Here is a 15,270-nt window from a genome sequence, read left to right on the forward strand (position 1 = left end):
AAGTCAAAATGTCATTGATTGACATACTAAACACCAAATTTCACAATGTTTTGCTAATGTTGGCCTACATTTTTGAAGCATAAGGTAAATCTTCTGTCAGGCATTTTGCTCAAAGTTAACTATTGAGGCCCATATTATTAGTTAACTTTTTTTGTCTTGACCTGCAGTTACATTACCAATATTTAGGCGTGAGCAGTTTAGCTGTGTGAAAATGGTAGCCTATATTTTCATGGTTTGGCTATGTGAATTTACCCCAGATAAGTTGTCTTTCAGTTCAGTGGTCGAGAAACGAACATGTTCCAGTTTGTCAATTTGCTCCTTCAAGCGGTCGTCCAATTCCTGCATCATCGTCAGGCCTTCATCTGGCCTCATTGTTCCTTTGCCTGGCATCTTAACACAAAATAAGTTCAGCCAAAGTACTCTGGCCATTTCTTGAAACAATTTGCATGTTGTTGTAGCGCGGTCTTATCAAGTAGGCCCTAGACCTAGGCTCAGTTGGAAAGTTGGCAGGTAAACAAACTCAATATAGATGTGCATTGTTCATATTTATCAATTCAGTACCAGTGTTTCCTGATTGGTATAATTCATAATATTTCTAGAAAACGATAAACTATTACACCTACCAATAGGTTAAAAAGACTGCAAGTCGCACGAAAACTCTTAAGGGCAGGGCAATGGTTTCGGTAAGTGAAAGCAAAATGTAGCCTACTACAATCCCGACACGCTAAGGGGAAAAGTCTTTCTAAAACGATGCAATTTTACCTTATAAGTTTTCGTCAAAATCTCCTTTCGTCTTCGAAAACAAAACGTGTCCTGCACTCCGATGTTATCCAGACTCCAGATGGAATTCGACACTTGTGACGTCTACGTTCCCCTTTTTTTCTGGTGAACTGATTCAGAAAATCTAGCAGGAATAATACAAATTACATGGATTTGAACCCTAACAGGTATTTCAAGCATATTGTCAAAAGTAAACGTTTACTACAAATTTACTGCTATAATCCTAAATTGATAAATAATAAATTGATCATGGACAAAGGGTTTGATAAAGCACAACTGCTTTATTTTCACTTAGCTCTTTTTAGCATGGAAAGAGCGAACAATGACCAGACATGGTAATAAAAGGAAAAATATTTGGTAGGATGAATACTGTAATCAGTTCCAGAGAGCACTGATACTTTGACAAAAACTTAAAAGTAGAGAAAAAAAAATGCACCTGGATGAAATCTTGCTGTGTAGTTACAGGTATGAGTGTAGATAACAGGAAACCCCTCAAAACAGCTTCTGGTGTATGTAAGCAGTTTCTGTATACTGAACTACTGGATGAGTCCAAAGCTGACAATCCACACAGAGAAACAGTAGCAGAAACTGGATACAAAAAAACAACAACTCATGAACAGTGAAAACAGTTCACCCTGTAAAAACAAAGGCCTTTTAACATTAAATCCTTTTATTGTGATACAATATATAAATCAAGCAGTAGCCTATATATCAGGCTTCACCCATGGATCAAGTCTGAATATAACTGTACAGGTATGCAATGCATGTACACAGTATACCAGTGAAACACAACCCACATAGATGAAGCTGAACATGTTGTAGTGTCATGAAGCATTACCATAAGAATCTGTAACATATATAATCAGTTATGATCGCACTGAATAGTGAATTTCAAACCAAGTGTCCATGTGACCATTAAAATAAGAAATCTTTCCAACAACAGAAAGCTAATATACCTTCTTCAGAGTCTGTTGCAACTGTAGTGCTCACAAAATAAGCTTAAGCGAAGGACATCAAATCATCAAGCTAACCTTAAGTCATGTTTGCAGTCAAATCATACATAAAAATATATATTTGGACCCTAATTGAGATTATAGCTCGGCTGCATTTTTTCCCTCTCCTTGCAACACCAGAGACCTGACATGGGAAAGAATATAGAAAGGTGTCCACTCATTCCTTCACAACACCTCTCCTTAAAATTGTATTAAAATGGAAGAATTACAGATTTTTTTATGGGGAGAAAAAAAAACATTAAACACTGAAGAGGATTAGAAAAATCACGGTAAGTCATACATTTCCAACTCATCACAACCAAGAATTAAGCAATAAAGATAAAAACAAAATTTATATTGGCTAGTTTGATTTGATTTTACATTAATAATTAAATGAAGTTCACCCTCAGCTTCCTGAAAACAGAACAGCCAAATTATGCCAACCACACATTATGCATAAGCTGCATTATGTCCAATAACTTCAGGTAGTCTTTTCTAGAAATGTCTCTGCAGGTCCCGTGGAAAGGCTCTGCGGTTTTACACACTCAGCGTGTCACATGCACACAGCATCAACGCCACAAAAGCTTCCAATGAGGCGACATGATGTCCCAACTTTTGCTTTTGTTTACAAAGTACATAAACGGAGGATAACAAAACGGAAAAGCAAAATAACAGCATCTTAAATAATAAAGACCATCATTTTATACTAATAATCTAAGCAGTTTAGTCAGTCTTTGAGCTGTAGCCTATGTAAAGTACCCTATAAGGACTGCCAAAAGATTGACTCACATCAGATCAAGCTTCCCATGTTAAGCCACAATAATGTCCTTAAAGTTGAGTTTGAAGGATTTTTATTGAATAAAAGTAGTCCTTTAATAATGGAGCAAGCAAGCAATGATATATAAAAAAAAAGTTAAAACTGTCCACTGTTATCAGCATATAATCGCATATCATGTGAAAAGGAGAGTGGGAAAAGATGAACAGGTGCCACTTAAAAGAAAACACTATACAAATTTTGCTTTCTTGTCTCAAGTGTCAGCCTCCTTTTTTGGGAGCAAGTCCCAAAAATAGGTCTGAGTACAGTTTGGCAAAAAGGGTGTGGAGAATGGACTGTGCGGGGGCTGGCGGTTTCCTTTTTCTTTTTTTTTCCCCCGGACTGATCCAAGAAGGACAAAACAAACGTTTTTTTTTGTTTTTTTTTTAAATGTTTTCCTCTATCATTATTCTTCTTGCAAAAAAGGACACAGATACATGTTAATAAATAAAAAGGACCTTGAAGTCTGCTTAGAAGAGTGTCCCAAACGATGGTGTCTATGCATATATATATATATATATATATATCTGTATGTGGTGTGAAGGAATAACAACAAGTGTCCTGTTTTGACAGTTCAGGGAGGGTTCAGTATGCCTGCCAACCAGTCAGGTCCTCTGTTCAATGCCAGTTCTGGGTGGTGGAGGGGCAATGGAGGGCTCAGAACTGCTTCTGCTGGCAATCTGGGTGGGAAAGTGGAGGTTTAAGGTCCGTTGCTATGCCTTGCCCTCCTCTACTCTGATGGCATGGGGTTTGATGGCTCCGGTGCGTGATTGTTTGTCCTGCCTGCCCGAGATGAGGGGCTCCTGGAGTTTGCTGGTCAGGCCCCCCAAAGGAGCCTGGGCCTCACCCACTACCTGGCACACGCCATGCAGGCCTTTACTCTGCAACATACACACACATCGAAGAGGCAGCGTCAAGTCAGAGAATTTCAATTTCTATGCATCACTAACAATCATCTATTTAAACAATTGATTGGTTTATTATTATTGTTGTGGTGGCGGTTAGCAGTGTATGACATTGAAGTGTCTTTTTTAGCTCTGAAAGGTAGCGTTAGCTTTAGGTAAAGCCTTCTTTGTCTATACAAGGTAACCCAGGTCTAGTGGGTTGGTGGAATGACCGAATTGCAACAATAAATGCACAGACAATTTTGCGCAAAATCTCCTAGAAGACTTAGGCAGGGTGAGAAATGCCTTTGGCGGGTCACGTAAGCCTTTTCAATGCAAAAAAACCCAAACCTGGATACGCAAAATCTTTAACTTGTCTATGAGCTTAAAGTCACACTTATTCTACACAGTATTCTACACATTCTAGAAAAGTTGGCTAGCTAGAGGCATAATATGAAAAACATAAGTCAGTTGATTTAAAGATGCTAACTATCACAATTAATGTACAGTATGTATCAGAATACTACAGATTTTCTTAAGGTATGAATGTTTAAAAAAAGAAAGAAAGTCAAGACACTTGTGCGCAACAGATAGGCCTACTTGTTATAGAGACACTTGTAGCAATGTGGCCATCGATAGACCAGACCAAGAGGCCTTGGACTACAAGGAGTTCATGAAGAGGTTTTATAAAACGAAAAATAGGAGGCTAAAATGTTCTGCCTCTAGTTGTGAACTGTGTAGGGGAAAACAATGGCTGCAGAGCAGGTTATGAAATGTGTAAACAAACATTTATTTTAAATAAAATATGCTTTAACTTGATAATTGTAATTTTCTATTATAATTACAATTATTAGAACAAAAAATTGCCACGAGTGTTTGCTTGAGCCAGTTGAAGGCATGGTACACAGGCACGTGTGCACATGATCAGGATGTTACCACCTCCACCACATTTTGAGCCAGTAAAAACCCTGTCACAGCTCAGTTCATAATAGTTATACATTATCAAAAGATGTATCAATCTGTACATTACAACAACTGAAATTTGAAGCTTGGAAAATATCCTGTTTCGATTGTTAAGCACTGTTATTCCCTAGTCAATAAATAATACCCCTACAGTATATGCACACATTTTTACAGTACAGAAACAAAATAGAATTCTGAAAATGTTTCTTGAATAGTTTGATCACTTTTACCTACCAATACACATACAACCACCAACTACATCCATTTATTATTCTTAAGAGCACCATTGGCACACAACAGGCTTGCATTAGGAAAACAAAAAACAAGAAAATTCATAAATGTATAAATTACCTATCGGTTTTACAGTGGGTGGCTCACCTTCATGCCATCCTCCGACCCTTTGACAGGGGGTTCGGGGGCAGAGGGTGGGGTGGAGTGGAGAGGCTCACGGCCAGGGTTGGGATAAGGGGGAGAGCGGATGATGACTGTCTTGTTGACCTGCATGACAGGTCGCTGGATGGGGGTAGGGAAAGGGCCAGTGGTGGGAGGGCGCATGTGCATCACCATGCTGCCCTGTGGAGGGGGCACCTGCAGAGAGGGGGGAACGAGTCACAGAGAATGTTAGCATAGTAATGCCATTTGTTCCATTGTACAACATTTTTTTCTTGCCTCAGTCTCAAAGACTGGAGATGTGTGCAAGCTCATCTAGCACACAGTGCACAAATCCACACAAATGCTACACATTTTGTTGTTATATTTCAAAATTGAAATGATGTAAAAATGACTAATACATGTATCTATTATCAAGGTTGATCCTCTGACAACTGGTGCAACATTATGGTTGTGTGTGTGGAGGTTTCTATGACCTTCCTGTGGAGGGGGCACAGCGAGGGCTCAAACCACCCCGGGTGTGTGTTGTAGCAGGTGCTACAGGAAAGGAGAGAGCCACTGGAGGCCCCACCTTGCTGCACGGTCTGCATGGGAGAGATCCTCTGTGTCCAATGAAATGGGAGAGGGCTATATGTAAGTGTGTATAAGGGCAGTGATGGACTATGAGAGGATGGGCTGTGTCTTGTTTGGAGAGTCTGTGGGTCAACGTGTGTGGCAGTCATTTTTGTAATCCTAATTTATTGTGGCGTGTGAGCAATACATTGAGTATTTGTGTGTTAAGTCATACCTGTTGAGTGTAATGTCCAGACAGTGGGCCCATAGAACCCCCGGGACCAGAAGGCTTCCCACTGGGGCTGGCAGACCCAGGCCTGAGGACAGCAAAACATCATCACGTGGTTTTTGGCCATCAGAACAAACCTTTCCACAGTTTGTATGCATTGGGCTTGCTATATAGAAGGAGAGTTCACCTGTAGGAGCCTGGCATGCCTGGGGAGTGACTGGACTTGTCAGAAAACTGGAACCCTTTCATCTCCATCTGAGAAGCCTGGAGAAAAAGTAACTGGTTAACGGGAATTGGGGAAAAGCAGCTTTTAGTGCTCATTGTGGAAAAACATCCAACAATGAATATTAACAACTTTTGTTAATATTCATATTTTGAAAACACTTATTTATTATTATTCCCCATTAACCTTTTAAGGAGTGAGTTATTTTTCCAAAACGGAAGCTAGCTAGTTTTAGTTAGCTTCCGTTACCTAGCAACCTAGCATAATACTCGTAGCAATGCTACTACCTGCTAGTGTTACTTGTTAGCCTCCTAATTGTAAATTTTGAAGCCATACTATAGCGTTTGTCATATAGGTTTTGTCTATCGGAAAATAGTCGGTTGGAATGTTCAGAATCACATGTGTGACGCTACTCCTTAACGGGTTAAATATCAATTCAAATGTTGATAAATACCACAAAGTGTGTGACATCATAGGGATAGTTCACCTAAGTGACAAAATTGCAATCATTTTTTCTCTCCATTTGACTTACCTTGAAAGCAGTATATGGACCAGTAGACATTGAGAAATTCTGCAAAACATTCAAGTCATTTTGTAATTTAGGTGAACTATCCCTATTTTAAGTCATTTTGTCAATTGGGCAAACAATCCCTTACATTTTTCCCCTTTTAAATCGTCCCATGTTAAATTTAAAAGCGGTTGTCAACCCATGTGAAAGCAAGTAGCTACACTGATTTATCCAGGTGCATAGACTGTGCTCACCTCTCTGTTGCCTGTCAGGACAGGAGGCTGGGAGACGGGGGGCATCATGCGGCGCGGAGCTCCCACTGTCAGGTTCTGGCCTTGCTGGAGCTGGATAGACTGGGGCAAAATGAGGTGCTGCTGGGCCGAGCCGTAGCGCAGCTGGGAGCCTGGTAAGGGCATGGTCACCTAGGAGGTAGGATACATTCTCATATTCAATAGGGCTGTAGGTATATCCATAAACTCCTAAAATGTTCAGGTAAATGGTTTATCCACCACCTAATCCTTGTATGGACATGTGGGCTCCACTGACCTGAATGAGCTGGGAATCCATGAGCTGGGAGGAGCCCATGCCTGCGCCCTGGTTCATCTGTCCGTCGTACACCAGAGGCTGGCTTCCGTTCATAGGTTGATAGTGGGAACCTGACTGGGGCTTGACCATGTCTGAGGGCTGCATGGCTGGGAAGGCTGAGTAAGGGCCCTTCAGTGGAGCTCCACCAGACAGCACCATGGGGCTGGGCTGGGATAGGTTGGGGTGCATGTACACCTGGGACCTGGAGAAAACAAAGATAAATAACGAGTTGGACAGTTAAATTCTGTGGTGGAGAAAAGGACGTTTTAACTGGTTTCTTGGGTTTGTATTACTTCACAAGCAGTGTTGCCACAGTTACTTTGAAAAAGTAACTTAGTTACTTTACAAGTTACTTGATTTTAAAAGTAACTCAGTTAGATTACAAATTACTTTATTAGTTACATTCAGCAGGTGCCGAAAACACCCCCGCCGCCTCAACATAAAAATAGGTGCGTTTGACTTGAAGCAGCCCGGCTGACTTGAAGCAGCCCGGCTGACTTGAAGCAGCCCGGCTGACTTGAAGCAGCCCGGCTGACTTGAAGCAGCCCGGCTGACTTGAAGCAGCCCGGCTGACTTGAAGCATCCCGGCTGACTTGAAGCATCCCGGCTGACTTGAAGCAGCCCGGCTGACTTGAAGCAGCCAATGGCATTTTCAACTTCAAGGCAGCCGCCTGTCGCCGCCGCCGGTGCTGCATGAAGTCGAATACACCTATTGACAACCGGCTCTATAAGTTTGACAGTGCAGTGCTGCGACTCAAAATGTTTCGTCAAATTTGACGTGTTTTTGTAGCTTGATAGCACTTTGTCGCCACCAGCACAGAGTGTACAACAAACCTTGATATTTCCATCTTTAGCTGACAAATACTCAAAATAGTGATTGTATTTCCGACTCGAAAATGCGCATCTCTCTCTCTCCTGCTAGCTACATTGTTGTTTGTGTCGCTGAGTGGTAGGTCTATGTATATACACATGACGTGACCCTCGTGCTGAAAACGTGACTTAATTGTCGCATAGGCGTAACTCCCAGAGACGCAAGAAGAAATAAAATATATATTTTACTATTAATGACAAAATAGTAACGCACAGTGACTTGGACAAGTAACTTTAATCTGATTACTGGTTTGGAAATAGTAACGCGTTAGATTACTCGTTACTGAAAAAAGTGGTCACATTAGACGCACAGTTCACATCACTGTTCACAAGACCAGTGCACAGCACGTGATGCACTTGGTGATTAAGATGTCAGTGAAACACACAAATACAGATTACTTGAACTATAGACAGTTCACAGTGCCCGTGATAATGCGTGCGCACGCACACACACATTGAATTATAGATAGGGCACAATGGCCACGATAATGTTGGTGACAGATTTCTGGAATTATAGACAGTGCAGTGCCTGTAATGCTGCTGGGGATGACAATTCTTCTAAGTGGCTTTGGTAGGCTACCCATATTTCTCAGATCACAATTGAAATTCTCTGAAGTACTTGTTCAACTTCCCCATCATCTATTATAGTCACTTATTCACATCATAAAAATAATTTCTCATTATTTTATCTCATTATGTTAATGCACTGGTACATTCATGCAAATTATTATGTAGCCTTCATAATGTATAGCTTATGTTATGTGGGAGTCAGATGGCTGAGCGGTGAGGGAATGGGGCTAGTAATCCGAAGGTTGCCAGTTCGATTCCCGGTCATGCCAACTGACGTTGTGTCCTTGGGCAAGGCACTTCACCCTACTTGCCTCGGGGGGAATGTCCCTGTACTTACTGTAAGTCGCTCTGGATAAGAGCGTCTGCTAAATGACTAAATGTAAATGTTGACCAAAATGTGTTATATTGGTTCCCTGTTAAATTGTCTTACCACCACAAACATCTAGACATTTAGTTCATAACCGAAGTCATTACATGCACAAAGGTTGAGACAGTTACCATTAGGGTTGCTAAGGGGCGGAAAGTTTCCGATAAATTTCCGGAAAGTTTGGCTCGGGAATTTGGGGAACTTTGAAGAAAAAACATGGCAAAGTTCAATGTAGTTGAGAACAAGACTATGCACGCCTAGCTCAGCTGGACCCTGAATGCAGCTGGTTGGGAACATTGTCTGCCAGAAACAAACCTAAACGTAAAACGTTCTGTTGTTTTTGAACGTCTTTGTCATCAGTGTTGCGTCTGAACGTTTCAGCCCTATGCCTGGCAAGTGTGAGAGCACCGAATTGTGTAGAGGCCAAGAGCGGTATTGCAGACAGAGATTTCAATTATAGCTTGCAACATATTGAAAGACATTTTTGGAGCTGTGAACTTAGTTAAAAAAAAAAATTATGAACTATGAACTGAACTAGTTCATTTTTAAATTTGTGAACTATGAACTGAACTAGTTCATGTAGAAAGTGAACTTTCCCAACACTGTCATTACCTAGCATATTGATTACTTGGTAAACTGAAGCCATGTTCATTTTAATACCAAGTTTATTTGTATACAGTAGACTAACTTTTTACAGCAGTGATAGTAGGATGTATGTATGTCCACACAAAAGTTGTATTATAAATGTTTGCCTGCATGTCTGCTTATGACAAGGTAAATACAGTTAAATTACCCCAAAACTTCCAGTTTATTCCTGTTAATTCCCGTATATTCCCGTTAATTCCCGTAGAAAGTTTCCAACTTTGAATATTCCCGGAATTTTTTCATATAGCACTTGCATGTACAGTTCTGCCTAAAGGGTATTCGCTAGGTTTACATTAACGTTTGTATTTTTTCCCTTTGTGCTATGCAATGCTGTAAAAATAGTGATATATTCTGTATCGCATTCACATAAACTAGAGAGGGTACAATTTCTGGGGAAATTGTAGGGGGTGCTTGCTTGCGTCGGTTGGACAGGGGTCCGTTTTTTAATGAAATTTTTACAACTGATATTTCTGTATTTTATATAAAAATGCATACTTATTATTTATAAAGATTACATAGATTTAAAAGCACTTTTTTTTGCTGCTCATTTACAACTGAAAATACGAGTGAAGTGTAGAATGAAATGGATGTCTTCTCATTTCCCCTGCAAGAGGCAGCCTCATCGTTGAATCAAAACGAATAAATTGGGCAGACCGGTGTAAAAATTGACCTAATCTCTATGATTTAAACGTCCTTTAAAGTTTTTCCCTTCTCGTGATATTTTCATGCATTTAGCCTACTCATTGCATTCATTCATTAATAAAGAACCCCCTTTGAAGATTATTCTACGACGTTACCCGGCAGTAGAAGATGGAATCGCGATTCAAACAGTACCATCTGCTAACTGAAAATATGCCCCCCAAAACGTAAATAAGCTTGACATTTATTTAGTGGAAAATCGCTCATTCATAAAAAGCTCACTGGTAGCGATCATTGTAAGGTAACAACGCAAAATTCTACTACTACGGTACAGTACTAGACTACTGCTGTGTTCGTCTCGGTAGCGATTGCGTTGATTGAATTCGATTTAACGTTCCGTTGTACAGTTTAGGCTGAAATTAATTATTTTCATGAACAGATTGACAAAGTTTAGGCTGTGGCAATGAAGTTCAGGTTAGTAGTTAGATAGACTTTTGATTTAAGTAAGGGGAGTGCCGAACATGTTCTGTCGCCGTTTGACTTCCTAAACAGCTGTGTATGTTAGATGTTTTTGTCGTGTGTCTCGCGTAGGCTACAGCGTTGCAGTGATACACTGGATTGAAACCAGAGGTAATGATAATTTCACCCACAAATCGTTTACTTGTAATCTAATGTCATAATAAATCCTACAACGAAAATGTATATGTGAGGAATGTTTATTTTAACGATTGAAAACAGATACATCATAGACCACTGTAGTATGTGTTGCCCGGGCAACAGAGGCTAATGTCATGATGCTAATATTTCAGTGAAATAGTAGACTACCGTTTCCGAAAGTAGATGTGGGCTTACTTCCTTAATAATATCAGCTAATATTGTACATTACACATCACAATTGTGTGTCATATCACAAAGTAAAATGAGTAAATAGTTATCACCCTGGCCTCTTTGCTTTTGGCGTTCCTGCAGCTGCCTTGCAGTAAAGCTATAGTTAGCCTAGCTATCCCCCAAGTTAACAGATGCGAAACGAATGTTCTGCTACAGGTAGTCACGCGTGTTTTCGTGACGTTACTGACGTAGTGACGTTAGTAACGTCAGTGACTGTGGCTAGCAAATTAGCCACCGTTAGCTTCACTTTTCGCCACAAAAACTTAACTTAAGCCCAAACCATGCAACGGAACGTAAATTCCAATAGAAGCAACGCAATCGCTACCAAGACGAACCTTTTGACACCGCCGTTGTGTATGTAGGCCAAATATTGACTGAGTTTTAGGGGGGCGAAAATAAATAATAATAAATATATATGTGAGAGAACAAAGGTTGTGCTCTCGCCGAAGGCTTGAGCACACCCAATAAGACACGACAAGGTCCGAGGAGACAATTTTTTTAAATGTGTAATTTGAACATTGTTCCTGTCGTAAGACCATTAGTGAATCGCTATATTCATGCCCCAAGAAACCGACAAAAAAGGCTACAGTGGTAGCAGGGCTCCAGATGAACTTGTTTTACTAGGAGCACTATAGCCCCTAACTGAAAATGTTAGGGGCACAGGCAAAAACTTGAGCTGCAACTCAATGTTTCCCTTTTTTAAATGTATGACTGATAATGTGCTGTTTTAGATCACAGTAGGGCTGTGCGATATGAGCAAAATCTTATATCCTGACATAGATCCTTTCATATCCCAATAACCATAGATATCACGATATGGCGAACTTTCTTTAATTCATTAAATGTATTGTTTATATAAAATGACCACTCTTCTAAAGTTTTTTTTATTATGTACTCAACAAATGAAAAGTACTTATATTCTAGTTGTAATTTTTTAAGAGTCAAAATTGATCCTTTTGGTTGCATATGCACCCAAAATCTATTCTGTGCGACATTAAAATATATTTGGGAGTGTAGCAGACTACTTGTACATAATTCACAACCTGCTGCCCCAAAATCTCATTCAAATAAATGCGCACACACGATTCCTGTCATTATTATAGAGATAAACATCCCCTGTTCCAAATGAAAAGTTGGTCAGAAGACTTAACAGTATGTTAAGGTCCCTTTACCTGAATGGAGGGATGGAGTTGAATATCTCTTGAGACTGGGAGACAGGCAGGCCTCCACGGAGACCAAGCTGGGCCTGGGCCTGCAGGGATGTGTGCAGAGAGATGGGAATATGCTGTGCCGCAGCAGCCTGGGGAGAAAAAAAAAAAAACATACATACCAGCGTTTAAATACAGATGGCTGTTTATCATTCCTTGCTTTGCTTCCATTTTTGTGTTCTCTTCAACATCATCTTTCAAGGCCCAAAACGGTTCCAATACCGAAAAATGCAATTGACAAAGAACGCAAAAAATGCCACAATGTGTTCTTGATCCGCCTCTTTTATCAAGGATGCATTGTAGATTTTTTTATTCTAGTAACCACTGATGTGCATTTAGAGTAAGAACCATGTCACAAAATACATGTCTTGGACATGCATTATCTGCTGTAAAAAGCACAAAAGTTGCATCTGGTCTTAATGGGTTAAAATTAGTGCTGTCAGTTAAACGCGTTATTAACGGTGTTAATGCAAACCCATTTTAACGGCGTACATTTTTTTATCGCGAGATTAACGTTCTTTTTGGCCTAGCAAACTTCTACCAATCGTTTTTTTTTACATGCTGTTGCAACAACTACTGACATTAGAAAAACTACAACACCACACCGGATCTAGCTAGACCGGAAACAAAACAACAGGCACGCCGCACAGACTTGTTTGGCTTGCGAGCCGGCCAAAGAGTAGTAGCAGAGAATGTCTAATATGGGGAGAACTGCCACTCTCGGGAAACTTCCGGCTTCTGAACTGGTTGCAGTTCCACTCTAGTTCCATATGAGGGCGCTAACAGTCGCCCTCATATGGAACTAGAGTGAATGAATGGAGGTCTATGGAGCTATACCCCTCAAAATCCACTTCTCAGGATATCATTTTTTTTCTAGTAATTTGAATTCGAAAGGGGAGGCAAAACAAATACACACTGCTGGGTGTTAGATTTTTTTGAAGTCGCCTTTCTGTTCTAAAAAGCCTTTTAAAATGTCATTGGCGTCATACACATCGTACGACCAGATATATTGTTTACGGCAAGCTCTGGTCACTTCCTTTTTTCTCTTGAGCTATCGACAACACAGCTGACAGGTTAGGCAAAATTCGGTACAATGGGGCTTAATAGGGAGTGGCCAGGCTCTCCTTAAACAGGCTCTGGTAGTAGGCTAACGTTACGTTTTGAGTGGATGGCGAGCGCGAGACGCCAAAATGGATGCCAATGAAATTATGAATGGAAAGTTAACTTTTAAAAAGGTGCCAAATGGTTCCATTGACAGGACCAAAGTGATCTGTGTGTTTTGTCGTTGTGAACTGAGCTATCATTGCAGCACGTCCAGTCTGAAATACCACTTGATGGCCAAGCACACAGCTGATGCGAATTCTCCGCCCCCTCGTCAAAGCCAGACGATTGAATGTTGTTTTCAATAAAAAAAACATTTGCACTAAGCAATCCGATCCACTTTTCCATGTTGATAAGAGCATTAAAATGAGAAAAAATTAAGGGACAAAAAGAAATCTAGGGACATTTAGAATAGATAAAAATGTGCGATTAATTGCGAGTTATCTGTGACATTAATGCGATTAAATATTTTAATCGTTTGACAGCACTAGTTAAAATAAAGATAACAGTGCATAAATACGGTTCATACACAGGCTGTCAACCATACACACACAAACAATACCTGAAAAAAATGGAGTCTGCCATCCACCAATCAGTTGCACACATCGCACCTTTCATCATACATAATATAAGATAAATGACATACACAGGGGTTAAAGTGAAAAATGTGGGGTGGGGAGAGAAACGCTTTTTTGTCTTCTGCTAGTTTTCTACACAAGGTGACCAGTGGCTAAGAAATTGTGAATGACAAGTTATGTTCCGTAATAAATGTTCACAAACATATTTCTAAGTCGCAGACACGGTCAGTCATAGACGACAGTGTGTCAACTGTAACAGTTGCTCCCGGCAACGTTGGGGTAAGTTTAAGTGCACGGGCAGCGGCTCTATGACCGGGGACTAACTCATGACAAGCAAGCACTTTCTTACCGCTGCTGGCATATAGTAGCTTCCTCGAGCAAAACGTGTAGAAACAAGCACCAGGCTCTCTCAGTTTCTTGCACCAACTGCCAAAAGGCCTGCCGTCTCTACCTTCTTCTATCCACGCCGAGCGCCATTTATTTTTGAGTCCTTTATCGATGGGTAGGACATCATGCCCAGGATTCATGAAATTTACTCTCCATGCTTTCACCGACTATGCTAACGTGATGTATGGATCTCATTCACACTGTGTTGCCAGAACCCACCCTGCTCTGCTTCTGATAGGCTTGTAACGTTAGTTATAGCTGTGTTCCTCTCATATGATTGGTAGGTGAAATCAATTGACTTAAATATTAAACCTCATGCAATTTTTTTTTGTTCTCATGGCCGCACGTTAACATTAATGAGATGGACAGCAGTGTGTTTATTAGACGGCTGTCTCTAAGACCTGACACACTTTGCGGATCTGACACAAATCCGGTTTTCTTCCAGCTTTTCACTTTCATTTAAGACTTTGAAACTCATTTAAGACTGTGCTTACGAGGATACTCGTCAAAAATGGTCATTTTGACAATTTTCTATTTCGTCCATAAGCCTAATCAATACGGTACTGTGTGTAAGTCGGGTGCGTGTGCAAAGAACACCGCTTCAGACAGCGCTTTTTCAGAACCAACTACTTTGGCTCTTATTGTGCTTAAAAAACACTTAAATGAATCGAGAGCATTATCATATGCTCTAACGCAAACCAAAGAATGCCATAAAAAAAAAACAGATGGTGCTTTAAATTAGCAGGAAGGGGGAAGGGGGCTGAAGCGTTAAATTCACTTCAAAATTACTTTGTAAATTCATAAACTCCTCCAAAAAAGTTCGGAAACGTTATTTCGGTCGAATATTCCTCTCCTTCAATAATACCAATTGGTATTGTATTTTATATTGTTGGAAAACCTGATTAGTCACCTTTACAACGAGGTACAACTTGTAAGAATCGTGCATTCTTGGAATGAGCAACACAGCTAACCGTGTGGGTAGCGGCCCAATTTTTTTTGTTGCCAAAATCCTCTGCAATATTCTTCTGTTGGTATTCACTCTCGTACTACTGCTACTGAGGTCCCTGACAGTGTAAAATGAATAAAGTGTAAAAATG

At 40.3% G+C, this 15,270-nt stretch overlaps 1 protein-coding gene across 1 annotated transcript in view; it reads right to left on the reverse strand.

Annotated features, from left to right (window-relative positions):
* Window positions 1-1,041: 1,041 nt before the first annotated feature.
* Window positions 1,042-15,270, reverse strand: part of prrc2b (proline-rich coiled-coil 2B) — a 68,724-nt gene continuing 54,495 nt past the window's right edge. Inside the window, exons 25-31 of the mRNA XM_062484307.1 lie at window positions 12,072-12,199; window positions 6,882-7,122; window positions 6,590-6,757; window positions 5,792-5,868; window positions 5,611-5,692; window positions 4,812-5,021; window positions 1,042-3,467 (exon numbers count right to left, since the gene is read on the reverse strand). Coding sequence (XP_062340291.1) covers window positions 3,300-3,467; window positions 4,812-5,021; window positions 5,611-5,692; window positions 5,792-5,868; window positions 6,590-6,757; window positions 6,882-7,122; window positions 12,072-12,199 — 1,074 coding nt within the window. The 3' untranslated portion in view covers window positions 1,042-3,299. The remainder of the gene's footprint in view (window positions 3,468-4,811; window positions 5,022-5,610; window positions 5,693-5,791; window positions 5,869-6,589; window positions 6,758-6,881; window positions 7,123-12,071; window positions 12,200-15,270) is intronic.

The sequence above is a fragment of the Osmerus eperlanus genome, chromosome 18, assembly GCF_963692335.1.
Source record: "Osmerus eperlanus chromosome 18, fOsmEpe2.1, whole genome shotgun sequence".
Lineage (NCBI taxonomy): Eukaryota > Metazoa > Chordata > Actinopteri > Osmeriformes > Osmeridae > Osmerus > Osmerus eperlanus.